The sequence below is a fragment of the Oncorhynchus mykiss genome, chromosome Y, assembly GCF_013265735.2.
Source record: "Oncorhynchus mykiss isolate Arlee chromosome Y, USDA_OmykA_1.1, whole genome shotgun sequence".
In the NCBI taxonomy this organism is placed as follows: domain Eukaryota; kingdom Metazoa; phylum Chordata; class Actinopteri; order Salmoniformes; family Salmonidae; genus Oncorhynchus; species Oncorhynchus mykiss.
In genome coordinates, this window is record NC_048593.1 from 31,701,650 (window position 1) to 31,725,798 (window position 24,149).

Here is a 24,149-nt window from a genome sequence, read left to right on the forward strand (position 1 = left end):
GAGGAAATTGGAAGTACTCACGGTAGACTTAGCGGACGGGACGGAAACCGTATTGGTACGTCGTTGTTATGATTCCCCTCTCAGTTTTTTTATCCGATGTCCAGTGTGCTCTATTTTCTGGTAAACTAGGTAATTTTGTCTTTGTTAGCTAAACGAGTTATCTATTGGTTAAGCTCACATTGCTAACTAGATAATCATATCCAAAGGGCGCAGAATACTTCATTGAATCGTATTTTTCCTGGTTTAGTTATCTTGCCTTGGGTAGCTGGCTAGCATAATTTAGCTAGTAGCTCACGTTGACATGTGTTTTTGGTTTGTATTTCATCCTTGGCATGATAATGTAATATCTAGTTAGCCAGCCAACAAGGTCGATAATGTTTTCTGTAGAAATGCAGCCTAAACTGTTCTATTTTACGTTAGCTAGCTAGCTAACAAGGAAAATGGACTCGTGATTTTAGTTAGATAGCGAACGTTACTGTAGCTACCAATGCAATTCATTTTTTTTCTTCAGATTGTGAAGGAAGATCAGAATGGATGCACTTGATCACATGCTGACCGACCCCCTAGACTCAGGGGAGGGCAGTGATGGGCGCATCACTGAAGAGTGCATGTTGGGAAACTGTCAAGTGAGTCTTCCAGAAGACCTGCTTGAGGACGTGAGTAGCTAATAATAGCATACTGCAGTGATTTCTGTGTTAACTTTATCATATGCTGTTTATCCATTGTGTACACTGCATAGACAGTATATATAAAGGTGTACTGTATGTCGATTGTTGCATTTACAGTTCTGTTTATATATATTTTTTGTTTTTGTTGGGCAAACAGCCTGAAATATTCTTCTCTGTGCTGAGTGAAAGCACCTGGTCTGAAGTACTGACAGATGACCAGAGGCAGCATCTCCGTCAACTGTTACCACACTTTCAAGAAGACAACACTTGTGAGCAGGACAGCACCATCAGCAAACTCTTCAACAAACAGAACTTCTGCTTCGGAAACCCCTTGCACCTTGCACAGAAACTGTTCCAAGGTAACATTCCGCCTCTCTCAAACGGCTTGATTTTGAGTGAGTTTTTGGACTGTTTATGGCATATCAGTGATATCATGTACCACTGTGCTCTCCCCAGATGGCCATTTCAATCCAGAAGTGGTTAAGTACAGACAACTGTGTGCCAAGTCCCAGAAAAAACGCCAGCTGAACTCGTTGCAGCAGTACTACCACAAACTCCTTAAACAGATCCTGGTCTCTAGAAAGGTATGTGTAACAGTATTGCTTCCGTCCCTCTCCTCGCCCCTACCTGGGCTTGAACAAGGGACCCTCTGCACACATCAACAACAGTCACCCATGAAGCATCGTTACCCATCGCGCCACAAAAGCCACGGCCCTTGCAGAGCAAGGGGAACAACTACTTCAAGGTCTCAGAGCGAGTGACGTCACCGATTGAAACGCTATTAGCGCGCACCACCGCTTACTAGCTAGCCATTTCACATCGGTTACATATGCATATCTTCAAGCTTCAGTCTCAAGCACAAGGTGAAAAGCCTTCCTCAGTATGTTCACGTATATCATTTCTTTGTGTTTAGGAACTGCTAGAGTTGGCTGTCCGCAGTGGCCCTGACATTGCGGTGAACAGAAAGTATCCCACCCAGACCCATGGTGAGGTGCAGGAACAGAGGGTCAGAGGAAGAGTGTGCCGGATACTGAGGGAAGTTAAAACTGAGTGTGGAGACAGCAATGCCTCATCTGACGATGATGGTGAGTCTGCTTTCATCCGCCTAGAATGTTGAAATGTAATTGCATTTAGCAGCATTGAATAAGTGTCAGAGTTCCTCTTTCAATGTTTTCTCGATGTCACATACTTGTCCTTTGCATTGTATTTGCAGATACAGCCTCTTGGCTGCCAACACCTCAATCTCCTTCCTCTCCAACACCCACAGTCTCTGTCAGGGTTTTGCCCAGTCTCTCCACCCAGGACATGAAGACCACCGGTCAGTTACAGTAGATCTATACAGTTACTGTATAATGATTGGGGTAAAACATTTATGGTTACATATCGCAATATTGTTTTGGGCGATATTAAATTGATACTTTGACTTCCAAGTATCGATTTTGCTAGATAGCACTATCTTGCGCTAGTCAGTTAGCTGTAACTGCGCCAAAACTCCGGTATTTTTCGTCCTATAGCTTTTTCTCCATCTTTCTAAAATAGTGAGCCAACATGTTTTCAGCACTTGTATTTCCATGACTGATCAAAACTCTCTGCCTCGCTGCAGCAGACTATATAGTGAACAATATGTTTTGAACATCGAATCGCAATACATATCGTATCGGCACCTAAGTATCGTGATAATATTGTATCGTGAGGTCCCTGGCAATCCCCAGCCCTACTGCTGTAATGTACATAAAGACTCTGCAGATGTAGTGATTAAAGATATGTGGTGCCTGCTTACACAGATAAGCAAGAACTGGGAGAGAAGGACATGAGAGCCATGCTACGGAGACATAGAGAGAAGAGGAGACGACAACCGGTTAGTTTCTTCTTTGCTTCTCCATTCACAAAAACAGCAGAGAATTCTGCTATCCACTGTTTATCTACCTAATATCATCTTGTACAACATTTACTTGTATCCTAATCCTAGTCATTCTTATTTGCACAGGATCATCCAGACTTAATGACTTCTGACATCCGTCTGGGTGACATGATGTCTAGAGTGAACATAGGTCGTAAAGGCTCCATGATGAGTGAGTACAAGTCAAGTCTATAACCAAAACACCAAAATCATAATCATAAAGACAAATGAATCATGCTCTACTTGGCCAAAAGTGTGTGGACAATTGCTCGTCAAACATCTCATTCCAAAATCATGGGCATTAATGGAGTTGGTCCCCCCTTTTGCTGCAAAACAGCCTCCACCCTTCTGGGAAGGCTTTCTGCTTGACGTTGGAACATTGCTGCGGGACTTGCTTCCATTCAGCCACAGGAGCATTTAGTGAGGTCGGGCACTGATGTTGGGCGATTAGGTCTGGCTCGCAGTCGGTGTTCCAATTCATCCCAAAGTTGTTCGATGGATTTGAGGTCAGGGCTCTGTGCAGGCCTGTCAAGTTCTTCCACACCGATATTGAGAAACTATTTTTGTATGGACCGCTCTTTGTGCATGGGGGCATTGTCATGCTGAAAGAAGAAAGGGCCTTCCCCAAACTGTTGCCACAAATTTGGAAGCACAGAATCGTCTAGAATCATTGTATGCTATAACGTTAAGATTTTTCAGAATTTCCACTGCTCCAGACGACTTTTACGGCTACTTGGCCTTGGAAACCTGTTTCATGAAGCTCCCGATGAACAGTTATTTTGCTGATGTTTCTTCCAGAGGCAGTTTGGAACTCGGTAGTGAGTGTTGCAACTGAGGACAGACAGTTTTTGGGCGCTATGCCCTTCAGCACTCGGCGGTCCCGCTCTGTAAGCTTGTGTGGCCTACCACTTTGCGGCTGAGCCGTTGTTGCTCCTAGATGTTTCCACTTCACAATAACAGCACTTACAGTTGACCTGGGCAGCTCTAGCAGGGCAGACATTTGATGAACTGACTTGTTGGAAAGGTGACATCCTATGGCGGTGCCACATTGAAAGTCACTGAAATCTTCAATACAGGCCATTCTACTGCTAAATGTTTGTCTATGGCTGTGTGCTCGATATTTTACACCTGTCAGCAACAGGTGTGGCTGAAATAGCCGAATACACTAATTTCAAAGGGTGTCCACATACTTTTGGTTAGTAGTGTATGTAGCTAGATTCAATTAGATCCTCTGAATGATGTAAGGCACAACTAGTGTAGAAACATTCTTAACTAGTATCTTCTATGATCTAGCACTGTTTGACCTGGCTCTGCCCAAGAGGAAGATGAGGGAGGAGAGGAGAAAGAAGAAGATGAGGACAATTAAAGTGGAGTCTGAGGATCCCTGTGAGGCTCTGATGCCTTTAGAAGCCCCAGCTCCATCAGTTAACATCACAGCTGCTCTGCCTGAGACCCCAGTCACTCCACTGCCCAGTGTCAAGGAAGAGTGAGTCAATTTGATTTGATTCATTAGAAATATAGTTTACATGTTGTCAACAATCTAAGCCAACACCATCTGTTTTGCCACATAGTTAAGCGTGCGTAGGTTTTGTTGCTAAACAACCAACCCCTCTAGGGTTAGCAGAAACCCAGACTAAACCCTAAAAAGCAAGCAATGTAGATGTAGAAGCACAGTGGCTAGGAAAAACTCCCTAGAAAGGCAGGAACCTAGGAAGAAACCAGGGGTGGCCAGTCCTCTTCTGGCTGTGCCGGGTTGAGATTATAACAGAACATGGCCAAGATGTTCAAACGTTCATAGATGACCAGCAGGGTCAAATAATAATAATAACAGTGGTTGTAGAGGGTGAAACAGGTCAGCACCTCAAATGTCAGTTGGCTTTTCATAGCCGAGCATTCAGAGTTAGAGACAGCAGGTGTAGTAGAGAGAGAGAGTCGAAAACAGCAGGTCCGGGACAAGGTAGCACGTCCTGTGAACAGGTCAGGGTTCCCTAGCCACAGGCAGAACAGTTGAAACTGGAGCAGCAGCACGACCAGGTGGACTGGGTACAGCAAGAAGTCATCAGGCCAGGTAGTCCTGAGGCATGGTCCCAGGGCTCAGGTCCTCAGGGAGGGGAGGAAGAGAATTAGAGGGAGCATACTTTTTTCGTTTTTAGAGGGAGGATCAGCTTAATATTGCTGAAAGATTATTGCTTCCAATGTAATTGTCTGCATCATTTCCAATCCCCATATTTTTTTGGTAAATATATATATATCCATACACGCATGCATACATATACCTATATAGACATACATACTTTTTAAAGAATATACCTTTTATTAGAGGGAGCATACCTAAATTCACACAAGACACAGGATAAAACAGGAGAAATACTCCAGATATAACAAATTAATGTTTCTTATGAGGACAAGAAATATCAACAGCCATACCATTCATTACCAGATTCAGCTGAGGTATAGAACATAGGGAATGATTTGAACCAAATACAATGCTCTTTGTTTTAAAGATGTTCAGGACCAATTTAGTACTGGTCACCCATTCCAAACAGACTGCAACTCTTTAAGGGTTTAGCTGTGGTTGCTGATGTGTACAGTGCATTCGGAAAGTATTCAGACCCCTTGACTTTTTCCACATTTTGTTACGTTACAACCTTCTACTAAAATTGACAAAATGTTTTTTTCCCCTAATCAATCTACACGCAATACCCTATAATGACAAAAACAGGTTTTTAAATTTTTTTTGCAAATGTATTACTTTGTTGAAGCACCTTTTGACAGCATTACAGCCTTGAGTTTTCTTGGGTATGACGCTACAAGCTTGGCACACCTGTATTTGGGGAGTTTCTCCCATTCTTATCTGCAGATCCTCTCAAGCACTGTCAGGTTGGATGGGGAGTGTCACTGCACAGCTATTTTCAGGTCTCCAGAGATGTTCGATCGGTTCAAGTCCAGGCTCTGGCTGGGTGACTCAAGGACATTCAGAGACGTGTCCCGAAGCCACTTCTGCGTTATGTTGCCTGGGTTCTTAGGGTCATTGTCCTGTTGGAATGTGAACCTTCGCCCCAGTCTGAGGTCCTGGGCGCTCTGGAACAGGTTTTCATCAAGGATCTTTCTGTACTTTGCTCCGTTCTTCTTTCCCTCGATCCTGACTAGTCTCCCAGTTCCTGTGGCTGAAAAACATCCCCACAGCATGATGCTGCCACCACCATGCTTCAATGTAGGTATGGTACCTGGTTTCCTCTAGATGTGATGCTTGGCATTCAGGCCAAAGAGTTTAATCTTGGTTTCATCAGACCAGAGAATCTTGTTTCTCATGGTCTGAGAGTCCTTTAGGTGCCTTTTGGCAAACTCCAAGTGGGCTGTCATATGCCTTTTACTGAGGAGTGGCTTCTGTCTAGCTGCTTTACCATAAAAGCCTGATTGGTGGAGAGCTTCATAGATGGTTGTCCTTCTGGATGGTTCTTCCATCACCACAGAAGAACTCTGGAGTTCTGTCAGAGTGACCATTGGGTTCTTGGTCACCTCCCTGACCAAGGCCCTTCTCCCCCGATTGCTCAGTTTGTCCGGTCAGCCAGCTCTAGGAAGAGTCTTGGTGGTTCCAAATTTCTGCCATTTAAGAATGATGGAGGCCACGGCCTCCCGAGTGGCGTAGTGGTCTAAGGCACTGCATCGCAGTGCTAGCTGTGCCACCAGAGATTCTGGGTTTGAGTCCAGGCTCTGTCGCCACCGGGCGCAACCGAGACCCATGGGTCGGCACACAATTGGCCCAGCGCCGTCTGGGTTTGTGGAGGGTTTGGCTGGCAGGGATGTCCTTGTCCCATCGCGCACTAGCAACCCCTGTGGTGGGCCGGGCACAGTGCACGCCGACACAGTCACCAGGTGCATGATGTTTCCTCCGACACATTGGTGTGGCTGACTTCCGGGTTAAGTGGGCATTGTGTCAAGAAGCAGTGCGACTTGGTTGGGTTGTGTTTCGGAGGAGGCAGGGCTCTCGACCTTCGCCTCTCCCGAGTCCGTATGAGAGTTGCAGCGATGAGACAAGACTGTAACTACCAATTAGATACCATAAAATTGGGGGGAGAAAAGGCGTGCAAATATGGAGGCCACTGTGTTCTTGGTGACCTTCAATGCTGCAGAAATGTTTTGCTACCCTTCTCCAGATCTGTGCCTCAACACAATCTTGTCTCTGAGCTCTGTGGACAATTCCTTCGACCTCATGGCTTGCTTTTTGCTTTGACATACACTGTCAACTGTGTGTGCTTTTCCAAATCATGTCCAATCAGTTGAATTTATCACAGATGGACTCCAATCAAGTTGTAGAAACATCTCAAGGATTGTCAATGGAAACAGGATGCACCTGAGCTCAATTTCGAGTCTCATAGCAAAGGGTCCAAATACTTATGTAAATAAGGTATTTTGCAAACATTTCTAAAAACTTGTTTTTGCTTTGTCATTATGGGGTATTGTATGTAGTTGTATTGGTGAAAAAATGTATTTAATCAATTTTAGAATAAGGCTGTAACGTAACAAAATGTGGAAAAGGGGGGGCATTTAACTGTATATGGTTGAATCATCAGCATACATGGATACACATGCTTTGTTTAATGCCAGTGGCATGTCATTGGTAAAAATAGAAAAGAGTAGAGGGCCTAGAGAGCTGTCCTGCGGTACATCACAGGTTTGACATTAGAGAAGCTTCCCGTAAAAAAAAAACCTCTGAGTGCTATTAGATGGATAGCTCTGAATCCATGATATGGCAGAGGTTAAAAATCCATAACACACACATTTTTTCAAGAACAGGTTATGTTCAATAAAGTCAAAGACTGCACTGATCTCTAACAGTACAGCTCCCACAATCTTCTTTTTCTCAATTTCTTTCGTCCAACCATCAGTCATTTATGTCAGTGCCGTGTTGAGTGCCCTTCTCTATAATCATACTGAAAATCTGTTGTTAATTTGTTACCAGAGAAGTAGCATTGTATTTGCTCAAACACTCCCAACGAATTTCACTCCGCATCTCGCTTCCCAAACCGATATTCCTACCGCATTAGTGACGTTGGAAGCAGAGAAGGCATCTGACAGTCGATATCACCTTCCTGAACTTGGCACTTGAGTAATTTGGTTTTAGTGCATACAGTTGAAGTCGGAAGTTTACATAAACTTAGGTTGGAGTCATTAAAACTTGTTTTTCAACCACTCCACACATTTCTTGTTAACACACTGTAGTTTTGGAAAGTCTGTTAGGACATCTATTTTGTGCATGACACAAGTCATTTTTCCAACAATTGTTTACAGACAGATTATTTCACCGATAATTCACTGTATCACAATTCCAGTGGGTCAGAAGGTTACATACACTAAGTTGACTGTGCCTTTAAACAGCTTGGAAAATTCCAGAAAGTGATGTCATGGCTGTAGAAGCTTCTGATAGGCTAATTTACATCATTTGAGTCAATTGGAGGTGTACCTGTGGATGTATTTCAAGGCCTACCTTCAAACTCAGTGCCTCTTTGCTTGATATCATGGGAAAATCAAAAGAAATCAGAAAAAATATTGTAGACCTCCACAAGTCTGGTTCATCCTTGGGAGCAATTTCCAAATGCCTGAAGGTACCACGTTCATCTGTACAAACAATAGTACGCAAGTATAAACACCATGGGACCACGCAGCTGTCATACCACTCAGGAAGGAGACGCGTTCTGTCTCCTAGAGATTAATGTACTTTGGTGCGAAAAGTGCAAATCAATCCCAGAACAACAGCAAATTGCCTTGTGAAGATGCTGGAGGAAACAGGTACAAAAGTATCTATATCCACAGTAAAATGAGTCCTATATCGACAACCTGAAAGGCCGCTCAGCAAGGAAGAAGCCACTGCTCCAAAACTGCCATAAAAAAGCCAGACTATGGTTTGCAACTGCACATGGAAACAAAGATCGTACTTTTTGGAGAAATGTCCTGTGGTCTGATGAAACAAAAATCGAACTGTTTGGCCATAATGACCATCGTTCTGTTTGGAGGAAAAAGGGGGAGGCTTGCAAGCCGAAGAACACCATCCCAACCATGAAGCAAGGGGGTGGCAGCATCATGTTGTCGGGGTGCTTTGCTGCAGGAGGGACTGGTGCACTTCACAAAATAGATGGCTTCATGAGAAAGGAAAATGACGTGGATATATTGAAGCATCATCTCAAGACATCAGTCAGGAAGTTAAAGCTTGGTAGCAAATAGGTCTTCCAAATGGACAATGACCCCAAGCATACTTCCAAAGTTGTGGCAAAATGGCTTAAGGACAACAAAGTCCAGATATTGAAGTGGCCATAACAAAGCCCTGATCTCAATCCTATAGATAATTTGTGGGCAGAACTGAAAAAGCGTGTGTGAGCAAGGAAACCAAACCTGCCTCAGTTACACCAGCTCTGTCAGGAGGAATGGGCCAAAATACACCCGACTTATTGTGGGAAGCTTGTGGAAGGCTACCCAAAACGTTTGACCCAAGTCAATTTTAAGGTAATGCTGCCAAATACTAATTGAGTGTATGTACACTTCTGACCCACTGGGAATGTGATGAAAGAAATAAAAGCTGAAATAAATTATTCTCTCTACTATTATTCTGACATTTCACATTATTAAAATAAAGTGGTGGTCCTAACTGACCCAAGACAGGGACTTTTTAATATGATTAAATGTCAGGAATTGTGAAAAACTGAGTTTAAATGTATTTGGCTAAGGTGTATGTAAACTTCCGACTTCAACTGTAATTTCTGAATTTGCAGTAAATCAGCCAGTCAGATGTGCAGCCAGACTTATTAGCCACTCCCTTTGCCCCATCTCTTTCAGCTTCAGCCATAGTTTTTCAATTCCTCATCAATCCATGGAGCCTTAACAGTTCTAACAGTCAGTTTATTAATAGGTGCATGTTTATCAATAATAGGAAGAAGTTTCATAAATTCATCAAGTACAGCGTCTGGATGCTCCTTTTCACATCAGACCAACAAATTTTTTTTTTTATATCATCCACATAAGAGTCACAGCAAAAAAAATGGTATGATCTCTTATACACTATTTTAGGCCCAGCTGTCGGAACTTTGTCTTTCCTGGATATGGCCACTATATTGTCATCACTGCATCCAATGGGTACAGATACAGGTTTAGAACAACGTTTTACTGTACTAGTAAAAATGTGATTGACACGTGGATGATCTTGTTCCTGTAGTGTTTGTAAACACCCTTGTAGGTTGATTAACAACCCAAACCAGATTACAGGCACTGGTAACATTGCGAAGTCTTATGTTCTCATCCCACAAAGATGGCACTTTAACCTGACATGTTAGTAATGAAATATCGCATGCTACAGCAGAGTAGGGTAGAGCTCAGCAGAGTATGGTAGAGCTCAGCAGAGTAGGGTAGACCTCAGCAGAGTAGGGTAGACCTCAGCAGAGTAGGCTAGACCTCAGCAGAGTAGGGTAGACCTCAGCAGAGTAGGGTAGACCTCAGCAGAGTAGGGTAGACCTCAGCAGAGTAGGGTAGAGCTCAGCAGAGTAGGGTAGAGCTCAGCAGAGTAGGGTAGAGCTCAGCAGAGTAGGGTAGAGCTCAGCAGAGTAGGGTAGAGCACAGCAGAGTAGGGTAGAGCACAGCAGAGTAGGGTAGAGTACAGCAGAGTAGGGTAGAGTACAGCAGAGTAGGGTAGAGTACAGCAGAGTAGGGTAGAGCACAGCAGAGTAGGGTAGAGCACAGCAGAGTAGGGTAGAGCTCAGCAGAGTAGGGTAGAGTAGAGTGGCTAGGAGTTTTTCTACATCTGCATTGCTTGCTGTTTGGGATTGTAGGCTGGGTTTCTGTATAACACTTTGACATCGGCTGATGTAAAAAAGGGCTTAATATATACATTTGATTGATTGATGCTGTTGTATGAACAGACATGTTCTAACATGACATTCAATGAGTGAAGCAAAATGACAGCTTGACTGATATTCTTGTGCTCCGGACATTTAGATGCTATCATGAATTCAGTTGCACACTGCACACCATACTTTTCTCTCTGCAGGCCGATGGAGGAGGTGCAGAACAGCCCTGTCATGGTGGAGGAGATCGCAGTGAGCTTCTTCAACCTGCTGGAGAACATCCTAAAACTAGACGGCCTCGCCAGCACCACCATGGTATTCAATCAGTTATACCATCACAAGTATGTTGCTAGTAGGTTTGGCGACATGGTGGCGTATGTGATCAGTAAGGAGCTTTGCACAAGCGAGGCAGAAAGGCTCATAGGATCAGGAGCCTATTTCCTGTTTCTGTAGCATGAGGCAGCTTGATGTACAAGCACACCCCCTGGACAGGACGCTAGTCTATCACAGGGCCTTTCTACCCCCAATCCATCTCCTTATTTCCGAGTGCCAAGCAGAGTTGCATCAGGTCCCATTTTTACTGTCTTTGGTATGACTTAGGGCAGACACTAACCACAAGACCACTGAGTGATGATGATGTGATGAGCTGAACTGTTACTTTGAATTGGAACTGTTGTAACACTTTAAGAGTATATAATGAATCATGTATGTCCTGTTGTTAGTTGGAGGAGAAGGTCCAACAGTGGCAGACATCTCCAGCTAGTTCCCTGAACCCCTGGTTCTCCTCGGCCTCCTGCTGGTCAGAGATGGTGCTGCCGGCCCTGCACTTCCTGGCTGGGGAGACTAAAGGTGACCAGGCAGACATCCTCTTCTCTGCATCGTTAAAGCAGTAATATCATCATCCTCTCATCTTTCTTCTCTCTTCTTCGCTCATTGTCTTCCTCTCTCTCACTCAGTCGGTATGTTGGTTCTTCCCAGTGGCTTCACTCCCTATGTTGCGTTCAGGGAAAACTCACAGCGATGGAAATGGATTGGTAAGATCTCCTTTTTGTCAGTCAGATGAGCTGTCCAAATTCTGTCACATTGCACGTTAAAATATTTATAGTTTGAGACATAGAGGTTTGTCTCGATCTCGTGTCTCAAAGGTCCCAGTCAGGATGGAGAGAAGGATTTGAGTGCTCTGTGTCAGCTGTGGGTCGACTCCAAGGACTTGGTTGTGGTCAAGGTATTGCAAGTACACATTTCCATATCTCACTACTCTGTCAGTATGGTCGTTTTCTGTTCCCTCTAATGCACTTGAATACAAAAACAATGTCCTCTATAGACAGAATGTGAAGAACTAACAGAGATGACTTCTCCCACCCCTAGAGTGTAAGTTTCCACTTTACTCAATTCACAAATGCTCTTACTCTGAATGACTTGGGTAGTGTATGTGTTTATTGCCATAGTGGGATTTAGATTTGATTGAATTACTGTTTGCTGTTCTCTCTGTAACTAAGCAGTTGGACTGACTTCGTGGTGCGGCCCAGCACAGGAGACGAGAGGCATGTTTTCCAAGTGCAGGTCCATGTCACGTCTCTACCTTTTTAGTCTAGGGTTTGTTCTGTATTGAGTATTATTCACAACGATCACACAGTGTTCTCTGTAATCATTATGCGTCCATATTCTTGTTTTGATCATCAGGAGCAGCAGCGGTATGACCAGCCACACAAAGCCTTCACCTTCAGAATGCATGGCTTTGAGTCTGTGGTGGGGCCTGTTAAGGGGGTCTTTGACAAGGAGATGTCTCTCAACAAAGCCAGAGAACACACTCTGCTGCGCTCCGACCGCCCAGCTTATGTCACCATCCTCTCCTTGGGTAAGACATGTATACACCTGCCATCAGTATGTGGTGTTGTTGCAGTAGCCACAGGTTAGATAGGACTATTCTGCTGCTCCTCTCCCTCAGTGCGGGACGCAGCAGCTCGGCTGCCCAACGGAGAGGGGACCAGAGCTGAGATCTGTGAGCTGCTCAAGGACTCTCAATTCCTGGCACCAGATGTCACCAGTGCTCAGGTTAGATCCTCACGGCGACTGGGTTATTGTTATCGGTTTGTCTGTGACTGAGCACTGCACCTCATGTAATGTTTCCTGCAGGTGAACACGGTTGTGAGTGGGGCTCTGGACAGGCTGCACTATGAGAAGGACCCCTGTGTAAAGTATGACATCGGCCGCAAGCTGTGGATCTACCTGCACCGCGACCGCGGCCAGGAGGAGTTTGGTGAGCAGCACTTTCTACCAATGGAAAGTGATAAGATCTGAATGTGGTTGACATTTCTTTCCTCAGTAGCCCACAGGCACATTGTTACAACTAATAATTCTGTCCTCATCTAGAGAGGATTCACCAGGCTCAAGCTGCTGCTGCCAAGGCCAGAAAGGCTCTGCAGCAGAAACCTAAACCTGCGTCTAAGCCTGTGAGTCCCACTGCCTCTACTCTGCTGTAATTGCTGTACCTCTGACAAATTGAGGTTTTATACCCTCTCAGCTCATGTACACTGACATACCCTCTCAGCTCATGTACACTGACATACCCTCTCAGCTCATGTACACTGACACACCCTCTCAGCTATTGTACACTGACATACCCTCTCAGCTCATGTACACTGACATACCCTCTCAGCTCATGTACACTGACATACCCTCTCAGCTCATGTACACTGACACACCCTCTCAGCTCATGTACACTGACACACCCTCTCAGCTCATGTACACTGACATACCCTCTCAGCTCATGTACACTGACATACCCTCTCAGCTCATGTACACTGACATACCCTCTCAGCTCATGTACACTGACACACCCTCTCAGCTATTGTACACTGACATACCCTCTCAGCTCATGTACACTGACACACCCTCTCAGCTCATGTACACTGACACACCCTCTCAGCTATTGTACACTGACATACCCTCTCAGCTCATGTACACTGACATACCCTCTCAGCTCATGTACACTGACACACCCTCTCAGCTCATGTACACTGACACACCCTCTCAGCTATTGTACACTAACATACCCTCTCAGCTCATGTACACTGACATACCCTCTCAGCTCATGTACACTGACATACCCTCTCAGCTCATGTACACTGACATACCCTCTCAGCTCATGTACACTGACACACCCTCTCAGCTCATGTACACTGACACACCCTCTCAGCTCATGTACACTGACACACCCTCTCAGCTCATGTACACTGACACACCCTCTCAGCTCATGTACACTGACACACCCTCTCAGCTATTGTACACTGACATACCCTCTCAGCTCATGTACACTGACATACCCTCTCAGCTCATGTACACTGACATACCCTCTCAGCTCATGTACACTGACATACCCTCTCAGCTCATGTACACTGACATACCCTCTCAGCTCATGTACACTGACACACCCTCTCAGCTCATGTACACTGACATACCCTCTCAGCTTGTATGTAGACTGGAGAATGTGCAACTTTGTCTTGCTAAAACACTTGTCATTTCTGTCTAGAATCCTGATGATAGGCTGATACTATGGAATGAGCTCTGTTGTTGTCTAACATACAGTTGCGACAAAATATATTGGCACCCTTGCACTGTTCTTAAATAATTCCCTATTTCTTCACAAATATACTGAACAAAAATATAAACGCAACATGTAAAGTGTTGGTCCCATGTTTCATGACCTGAAATCAAATATCCCGGAAATGTTCCATACACACAAATTTGGGCACAAATTCATGGGCACAAATTTGCAGTGGTGTAAAGTACTTTCGTTTTTTTGGGGGTATCTGTACTTTACTATTTATATTTTTGACAACTTTTACTTCACTACATTCCTAAAGAAAATCATGTACATTTTACTCCATACATTTTACCCAACTGGGGTTCCTAAGTGGCACAGCGGTCTAAGGCACTGCATCTCAGGGCTAGAGGCGTCATTACAGACACCCTGGTTTGAACCAGGTTGTATCACAAGCAGCTGTGATTAGGAGTCCCATAGGGCGGTACGCAATTGACCCAGCGTTCTCTTGGTTTGGCTGATGTAGGCCGTCATTGTAAATAAGAATTTGTTCTTAATTGACTTGCCTAGTTAAATAAAGGTACATATATATAAAAACAAAAACATGATGCATGTTTTGGAATATTTTTAATTCTGTACAAGCTTCCTTCTTTTAACTCTGTCATTTAGGTTAGTATAGTGGAATAACTACAATGTTGTTGATCCATCCTCAATTTTCTCTTATCACTGTTTTAAAGTCACCATTGGCCTCATGGTGAAATCCCTGAGCGGTTTCCTTCCTCTCCGGCAACTGAGTTAGGAAGGACACTTGTATCTTTGTAGTGACTGGGTGTATTGATACACCATCCAAAATGTAATTAATAACTTCACCATGCTCAAAGGAGTATTCAATGACTGTGTTTTTTTATTTTTTACCCATCTAGCAATATGTGCCTTTCTTTGCGAGGCATTGGAAAACCTCCCTCGTTTTTGTTGTTGAATCTGTGTTTGAAATTCACTGCTCGATTGAGGGACTGTACAGATAATTGTATGGCAAATCAAATCACATTTTATTGGTCACGTACATGTTTAGCAGATGTTGTTGCGGGTGAAGCTAAATGCTTGTGTTTCTAGCTCCAACAGTGCAGTAATATCTAACAATTCACAACAATACACACAAATCTAAAAGTAAAATAATAGAATTAAGGAATATATAAATATTGGGATGAGCAATGTCAGAGTGGCATAGACTAAAATACAGTCGAATAGAAGACAGTATACACATATGAGAAGAATAAAGCAAAGCTATGTAAACATTATTATACACGTGTGGGGTACAGAGATGAGGTAGTCATTAAAACAATTATGTTAAATACTTATTGCACACAGAGTGAGTCCATCCAACTTAAATGTGTACTCCTGATGAAGGAAAGGGGTGTGAATACTTTCTGAAGGCACTGTAGACATGGATAGTATATGAATAGAAAAGGTGTGTACAGAAGTATTTATATAGGATGAGCCTTCACTAGAATAATGTATGTGGAACGGTGTGAAAATATTATTAAAGTGACCAGTGTTTAATGACTATGTACATAGGGCAGCACTTTCTAAGGCGCAGGGTAGAGTACCGGGTGGTATCCGGCTAGTAACAGTCACTAAGTTCAGGGAAGAGTACTGCTCAGAGGCCGGCTATTAATGGCTATTTAACATTCTGATTGGTTCGAGGTAGAAGCTGTTTTTATATTTGCAATGGTGCCAATATAACTGGCTGTAACTGTATGTCATGGTTGTGGTATGTGTTGATGGTGACTATGCACCCTGTGTGTTATAGAAGTCTGGAAGTAAGGAGGGGGGTGGTAAGACCCCTGGAGGCCTGGAAGCAAGTGATGTGGGGGGTCCCATGTCCCCAACTCCGACCACCCCCACTACCAGCACGCCTGGAACCCCCAAATCACCCCTCGCCCCTGTAGCCACAACCCCCACCAAAGCTGGGATCCCAGATTCAGTCAAGACCAGTCCTGGGTCGGTATAACCCAGATACCATGGATGAACTCTTATCAGACTCAATTATAGAACTTGTTTATGTTATGATAGTACTAATCCACTGCTCTCTTCACCCTTAGTGTTCTATTGGTGTCTCCTCCCCCCATGCCCCAGCTGGGGACCCTGTTGTCCAGCAGCCAGTCTGGCCCCCAGGTCTCTCAGCCAGCTACCTCCCAACACACAGCCAGGATAGTGGGCCACCAGTCAGGCACTCTCCCACAGGTACGAGTGGTTTCTTCCCAGACAGCAGGAGGACAGCATGCCACACTGGTGCACCAAACCCCTCATCAAATCAGAGTGCCAGTCACCATGGGAACCAAGGGCATCACACAGGTTAATCACTGACCATTCTGTTACCCACAAAACAATGCAATGTTTACTATCAAGAGAGCTGAGTCTCTTCAGTGTGACATCGATTTTGAGTAGAGTTAAAAACATTTACCTGGAATTTGCACCATATTTAAGTGTATTAATCAGACATGGTCTTGAACCACAGATAAGGCATTTTTTGCTGTAATACACTGGTGCATGTAATTGAAGGGTTGTGTTTCTCCTTTCTCCACCCTGTAACTGAGCAGGCTGTGGTGTCATTACCACTGAGGACCCAGTCTGCTGGTAGCCCCATCCAGGTGCAGGCATCCAGAGGGCAGACAACCCTGTCAGTGTCAGGCCTGACCACTGCTGTTACTGTACTCAAACCTCAGACTGCATCCCCTGGCAGCCCAGCACACAACCCTACCTCCCCCGCTGTCCGACAGGGAGTCACCAGCCAGAACATCATCAAACAGGTGAACAGGAAGTTATTACAGTTCATTAGGAGGCATTTAAGGATTTACATGTAAATAAGGTTTCAGATATTTATAGTTTCGCTGTAATGTGTTCATGAAAGAGAGTTGTTTTTTTATTTGTCAGAGTATTTCCTGTATGTTTTATTCTCATGTAATTTATCTCTCTAAAGGTGGCTATCACAGGCCAGTTGGGCATAAAGTCTCAAGGTAGACCGGGTCTTCCAATAACGACTACCAATCTTCGCATCCAGGGCAAGGATGTGCTCCGCCTGCCCCCCTCCTCCATCACCACAGACTCTAAAGGACAGACGGTGCTGCGGATCACTCCTGACATGATGGCCACCCTAACTAAGTCCCCTCTCACCACCGTCAAACTCACCCCCGACATCTTAGGCACTGCCACTACCAAGAGCATATCTGCTACTCTCCATGTAGCCCCACCCCACTCCACCTCCAGCCCAGCCTCCTCCTCGGGTGAAGTCCGGACCAGCAAGGCCTCTGCTGGCACCACCACCCTGTTGAAGGCTGCAGGGGACACTATCCGCCTGATGCCCACCCTAGCAGTCACTATGGCCGAGCAGAAGACCAGAACCTTCTCCACCGTCTCCTCGTCTGACTCGAAGAGTGGCACCACCATACGGATCATGCCCGGCCTCGGGGTCATCCCACAGAAACAGGGCCAAACCATCACCATGACAACCACCACTGGCAGCAAACCAGTCTCCACTGGAGCCGCCACTGTCACCATAGCCACCAGCGGACTGGCCGGAGCTAAAGGGGTGACGGTGGGCTCTTCTGCCTCAGGCTCCCTGACTCTGGGAACAGCCACAGCTACTGTCCGCCAGGTCCCCGTCACAGCCACAGTGGTGTCCACACAACCAGTAAGACCCACAGCTTCATCAACATCACCATTAACTCCCCTCTTATATCTACTGTGGGATTCAGGATGGTTGTGTAATAACTCTTTATCCAGATACCTTCTCTGCCTCTGTTGGGAGGGCTAACGTGGGATCTCTCTTATTTTCAAGACATTCTCTATAGCCACATTCTCTATAGCCACATTCTATATAGCCACATTCTCTATAGCCACATTCTCTATAGCCACATTCTCGATAGCCACATTCTCGATAGCCCCATTCTCGATAGCCCCATTCTCGATAGCCCCATTCTATATAGCCACATTCTATATAGCCACATTCTCTATAGCCACATTCTCTATAGCCCCATTCTCAATAGCCCCATTCTATATAGCCACATTCTCTATAGCCACATGCTCTATAGCCACATGCTCTATAGCCACATGCTCTATAGCCACATTCTATATAGCCACATTCTATATAGCCACATTCTCTATAGCCACATTCTCTATAGCCACATTCTATATAGCCACATTCTCTATAGCCACATTCTATATAGCCACATTCTCTACAGCCACATTCTCTATAGCCACATTCTCTATAGCCACATTCTCTATAGCCACATTCTCTATAGCCACATTCTCTATAGCTACATTCTCGATAGGCACATTCTATATAGCCACATTCTCTACAGCCACATTCTCTATAGCCACATTCTCTATAGCCACATTCTATATAGCCACATTTTCTATAGCCACATTCTCTATAGCCACATTCTATATAGCCCCATTCTCTATAGCCACATTCTATATAGCCACATTCTCTATAGCCACATTCTCTATAGCCACATTCTCTATAGCCACATTCTATATAGCCACATTCTATATAGCCACATTCTCTATAGCCACATTCTATATAGCCCCATTCTCTATAGCCACATTCTCTATAGCCACATTCTCTATAGCCCCATTCTCTATAGCCCCATTCTCTATAGCCCCATTCTCTATAGCCACATTCTCTATAGCCACATTCTATATAGCCCCATTCTATATAGCCACATTCTCTATAGCCACATTCTATATAGCCCCATTCTATATAGCCACATTCTCTATAGCCACATTCTATATAGCCCCATTCTCTATAGCCACATTCTCTATAGCCACATTCTCTATAGCCCCCACCACCCCACCTTTGAAAGGATCATCCAATGATTGTCTCCCTCTTTTATTTCCCCAGGGGAAGTTACCAGCTCGGTTCACAGTGCCTCTGTCTGTCCTCAGCCAACCACTGAAAAGTAAGAGTGTGATGACCACGCCCATACTGAAAGGAAACCTCAGTACCAAGTGAGTCCTCATGTTCAGTTCAGCTTTAAAGGAAAACTCTACCCCAAAACTATCTTTTAGTCCATTGTTGACATAGTCCCAAAATGTTTTGCTTGTCAGCAATCAAGTTTTGAAGATATGTAACTTTAAAAATACATAAATCATTCCCGAATTGTTAAATTATTATTTATTATCATACGATGCAAAAGGCAGCATCCTATGAAGCAAAACGAATAGAAAATGTTTGTAAACATGTCTACATTAATGTGGATGCTGCCATGATTACAGATGTCCTGAATTAATTGTGTATAATGATGAGTGGGAAAGTTAGACACACAAATACTACTAACACATGCTAACCTCTCACCATTACCAATAACAGGGGAGGTTAGCATTTTTGGGGGGGTATGATATTTATGCCTCTAACTTTCTCACTCATCGTTATTCACGATTCATTCAGGATGCGTGAATTTGTCCCAAGACTTTTGGTCCCCTAACATGGGGGGACTATGTACAAAAAGTGTTTTGGTCCCCTAACATGGGGGGACTATGTACAAAAAGTGTTTTGGTCCCCTAACATGGGGGGACTATGTACAAAAAGTGTTTTGGTCCCCTAACATGGGGGGACTATGTACAAAAAGTGTTTTGGTCCCCTAACATGGGGGGACTATGTACAAAAAGTGTTTTGGTCCCCTAACACGGGGGGACTATGTACAAGAGTGTTTTGGTCCCCTAACATGGGGGGACTATGTACAAAAAGTGTTTTGGTCCCCTAACATGGGGGGACTATGTACAAAAAGTGTTTTGGTCCCCTAACATGGGGGGACTATGTACAAAAAGTGTTTTGGTCCCCTAACATGGGGGGACTATGTACAAAAAGTGCTGTAATTTCTGGATATATGGATGAAAATACCCTCAAATTAAAGCTGACAGTCTGCACTTTAACCTCAGTCATTTGATCATTTCAGAAGTGCTGGAGTAGAGCCAAAACAAACAAAAATGTTTCACTGTCCCAATACTTTTGTAGCTCACTGTGTATGTATATGGTCGGTGCAGTATCAGCAGTCTCGGCAGGAACATCATCCTCACCACCATGCCTGCCGGTACCAAGCTGATAGCTGGGAACAAGCCAGTCAGCTTTGTCACAGCTCAACAGTTACAGCAGCTGCAGCAGCAGGGACAGGCCACACAGGTCAGTCAGCAGCTCACCTGTTATCCGTTACTCACCCAGCTCCCAAACAAACTGCATTTTGTTGCAGGACAAGAATTGTTCCTGACCATATGATGGGGGAACACCTGACCCATCAGGTATAGTAGTTGGTAGGAGTGGCTGATGTATCTGTCTCCTCCAGGTGCGGATCCAGACGGTGCCAGCCCAGCAGCTCCAGCAGCGCTCTGCAGCAGGCTCCCCCAAGTCAATGTCCACTGTCGTAGTCACCACCGCACCCTCACCCAAACGGGCCCCGGACCCGCCACCACCAGCCCAGTGACGCGTATTCCCTAAGCCAGCTGCTGCTCTGTGCAGTGCCACCGCTCCAGAGGCAGGTGATGCTGAGGAGCCATAGCCCAACTCTGCTCTCTCAATGTTTAGGACGGATGTCTGGAGATGAACACAGGAGTAATCTGGCAGCAGATGAACATAGGAGAAATCCCAGGACAGCATGTCACTAGACCATTTATAGACAGTGGTTTCACCTGACATGTCTGCTGTGCAAGGCTAAGTTTCAGCAACACTACTGAAATAGCCTGCATTTAGGGAGTAAACGTTATTTATGATAAGGGTTACATGGAGAAAATTGGACCACTTTGAAATGAAAATGTATGGCCCTCCCTTCAGCAAAATATATTTGACCTAAAAACCCTCCCTGAACACACAATAATAATAAACCTAAGTGGATAGCAGAGTACGTCTAGCGTTTAGCCTCACTTCTGGGACAGAGCCTTACATGTGCAGTTTTACAAACTGTTCTTCGTCCTGTAAGCATTACATGGCAACAAATGACTTTTGAGAGCGCACATGGCTGAGGCTAGAAGGTTGTGGGTTCGCAGACCAATGTGAACCAGAGTAGTGGTAGAAAGATCTCCTTTATAGTAAAAGCATTGCATGAATCTATTATCATGTCATGCAGTTCTACGTAATTTTACATATTCAAATATTTTTTTAATGCTGCACAAATTACCAAACGAAGGGACGGAGAGAGAGGCCTATCTGTTCATCTTGTCATATTTCTCTACTGTCAAATCAGTGTGTCTTGTTTGCAACAACACTGGCCCTGTTTGCAAATAATTAAATCTGAGATGTCATTATGAATCTGAACATGGTACTTTCAAAAGTTAGGCCTACCTTTTCCACCCCAGACAGAGTAGGCCTAACTTTCCACCCCAGACAGAGTAGGCCTACCTTTCCACCCCAGACAGAGTAGGCCTACCTTTTCCACCCCAGACAGAGTAGGCCTACCTTTCCACCCCAGACAGAGTAGGCCTACCTTTTCCACCCCAGACAGAGTAGGCCTACCTTTTCCACCCCAGACAGAGTAGGCCTACCTTTTCCACCCCAGACAGAGTAGACCTAACTTTCCACCCCAGACAGAGTAGGCCTACCTTTTCCACCCCAGACAGAGTAGACCTAACTTTCCACCCCAGACAGAGTAGGCCTACCTTTTCCACCCCAGACAGAGTAGGCCTACCTTTTCCACCCCAGACAGAGTAGACCTAACTTTCCACCCCAGACAGAGTAGGCCTACCTTTTCCACCCCAGACAGAGTAGACCTACCTTTCCACCCCAGACAGAGTAGGCCTACCTTTCCACCCCAGACAGAGTAGGCCTACCTTTTCCACCCCAGACAGAGTAGGCCTACCTTTTCCACCCCAGACAGAGTAGGCCTACCTTTTCCACCCCAGACAGAGTAGGCCTACCTTTTCCACCCCAGACAGAGTAGACCTAACTTTCCACCCCAGACAGAGTAGGCCTACCTTTTCCACCCCAGACAGAGTAGGCCTACCTTTTCCACCCCAGACAGAGTAGGCCTACCTTTTCCACCCCAGACAGAGTAGACCTAACTTTCCACCCCAGACAGAGTAGGCCTACCTTTTCCACCCCAGACAGAGTAGACCTAACTTTCCACCCCAGACAGAGTAGGCCTACCTTTTCCACCCCAGACAGAGTAGGCCTACCTTTTCCACCCCAGACAGAGTAGGCCTACCTTTTCCACCCCAGACAGAGTAGGCCTACCTTTCCACCCCAGACAGAGTAGGCCTACCTTTTCCACCCCAGACAGAGTAGGCCTACCTTTTCCACCCCAGACAGAGTAGACCTAACTTTCCACCCCAGACAGAGTAGGACTACCTTTTCCACCCCAGACAGAGTAGGCCTACCTTTTCCACCCCAGACAGAGTAGGCCTACCTTTTCCACCCCAGACAGAGTAGGCCTACCTTTCCACCCCAGACAGAGTAGGCCTACCTTTTCCACCCCAGACAGAGTAGGCCTACCTTTTCCACCCCAGACAGAGTAGGCCTACCTTTTCCACCCCAGACAGAGTAGGCCTACCTTTTCCACCCCAGACAGAGTAGGCCTACCTTTTCCACCCCAGACGGAGTAGGTCTACTGACACAGAAAAATGTAAGCTTTAACTGCTGGCTACTCTTCCTCCATGGCTTAACCCAGTGAGAGAAGGTCGTAAGTGCTTCCCTCAAAGCTGTCTGAGTTTAAACATATTTTATTGTACAGAAAGTGAATAGCTCAATCAATTGATAGTGAGAGAATTAGATTGCTTCCCAAGCAAAGTAATTTTTTTGTCTTCTCGGATATAAGAGGTTGTAGATCAGCCTCTCAAAGTCAAAGAAACGAAACAATGATATCCCCAATGATACAGATTGTTTCTAGCATAAAGCATCGCGGACGAAAGCGATTTTATAGATCACCCTATATAATCGGATCCATTCTATTTTCTTCAAAATCTTAAGATAACAAGGGGTAGGGCTGTGCTTTTTGCCATTCTCTTTAGTAAAAAGTAGGCATATGACATAGCATAGCAGCCTAATTTCTTCTGTCAGACAGGTAGGCCTACTTCTTATTTCTTAAATAAGAAGATACAGGCTCCAACACAAAGCCCTCTTGTTAGTAAAGTCTAATAAAAATGAATATGGTTCAAATGAACTATGGCTACTTTCAGCACCATGAGCTGTTTCTGATTGATTGTGCCGTGGCTGCTGCTTCAAGTCTCAGCACCACAATGTAAGTTGCTGGAACCTGGCTTATTATTTACCTCTGGTAAATAGGCCTACATAATGGGAAAGAAACATATCGTTTTTAATCAAATCTATTATAATAGCAAGCTATCAAAGTTTACCTCCGATCCTCCTCATCTTCACGCTCTCCTTCTCAAACTGAACTGAACAGAACATGGGCAAGATAGTCCATTTTTTGGACTAGGCCTAATAAAATATTATTTTTGGAAGAAGCCTTTGACTTTCCTCCTGAACTGACACCTTAGGCCTACACACCGCAGCATTGGTTAGGCAGTACACAAAAAAGGTTATTGATCAGCAAGAGCAGAGCAGGCCGGGGCTCAGGGTTGGAATATCCGTTGCGGTGTGTAATGCAGCCTAGTTTTATTGACACCATCCCGGCAGCTATCTTAGAAATTTAACTTTGTTCTGTGCTTGTCTGAGGATGCACTTCGTAGCCTATAGCAGGGATCATCAACTAGATTCAGCCGCGGGACAATATTTTTCTGGAGCGGATGGTCAGGTGGCCAGAACATAATTACAAATCATTTGTAGACTGCAAATTGACCACAAGAAGCCCAAACAGATATAATGTTTGACTAAAACATAATCATTTCAAACCGTACTTACATTTGTATATGATCACGTGTCTATTATGCGTGGAAATACTTGGGAACAGATTTCTTGAATTAAAATCACTTGGAGCTGATTTCCTGGTGTCTTTACAGTCTTTTATGTCCAACAATGAAAATTCCACACGCAAAAAAAAACTTGTGGGACCAAATAAAATGTGGCCCGCGGGCCGCCAGCTGGAGAACCCTGGCCTATAGGGTATGGGTCATTTGATTGAGACCATACTAAATAGCTTATAAGGGCACTCAAATAGCATGCCCAGTGGAGAATCATAGATGAGGGGTGGCATCGGGCACACATCAAGCATCGGCACACATCTCCTTATAAGCAACTAATTCTAAAACACTGAGAAATA

General features: G+C 44.8%; 1 protein-coding gene across 5 annotated transcripts; it reads left to right on the plus strand.

Moving 5' to 3' along the window:
* Positions 1–48: 48 nt before the first annotated feature.
* LOC110509421 (nuclear factor related to kappa-B-binding protein) lies at positions 49–21,376 on the plus strand. Of its 5 annotated transcripts, none has more exons than XR_005040432.1 (26): positions 49–129; positions 512–656; positions 826–1,027; positions 1,125–1,252; positions 1,582–1,753; positions 1,882–1,986; positions 2,453–2,526; positions 2,656–2,740; positions 3,862–4,054; positions 10,604–10,715; positions 11,123–11,249; positions 11,357–11,434; positions 11,546–11,625; positions 11,725–11,771; positions 11,900–11,963; positions 12,084–12,258; positions 12,349–12,455; positions 12,537–12,660; positions 12,774–12,853; positions 15,755–15,945; positions 16,047–16,299; positions 16,545–16,754; positions 16,925–17,635; positions 18,848–18,954; positions 19,961–20,125; positions 20,286–21,376. XR_005040432.1 is itself a non-coding variant. In XM_036967831.1 (26 exons), exons 2-26 carry the CDS (start codon positions 531–533, stop codon positions 20,421–20,423), a joined length of 3,825 nt encoding a protein of 1,274 aa, XP_036823726.1. In that variant the 5' UTR covers positions 49–129; positions 512–530; the 3' UTR covers positions 20,424–21,376. The 5 variants fall into 5 exon arrangements, 4 of the variants coding, with proteins under 4 accessions (XP_036823726.1, XP_036823729.1, XP_036823728.1 ...); XM_036967831.1 differs by having other exon boundaries at positions 19,990–20,125; XM_036967834.1 differs by having other exon boundaries at positions 15,758–15,945; positions 19,990–20,125.
* Positions 21,377–24,149: the final 2,773 nt, after the last annotated feature.

Bases quoted from the DNA above. Each gene is read 5' to 3' on its own strand.
- LOC110509421 (XM_036967831.1), top strand. From the start codon at position 531: ATGGATGCACTTGATCACATGCTGACCGACCCCCTAGACTCAGGGGAG. The intron at 11,772-11,899 runs GTAAGTTTCCAC...TCTGTAACTAAG, and splicing joins ACTTCTCCCACCCCTAGAGT to CAGTTGGACTGACTTCGTGG. The intron at 18,955-19,989 runs GTGAGTCCTCAT...TGGTCGGTGCAG, and splicing joins AAAGGAAACCTCAGTACCAA to TATCAGCAGTCTCGGCAGGA.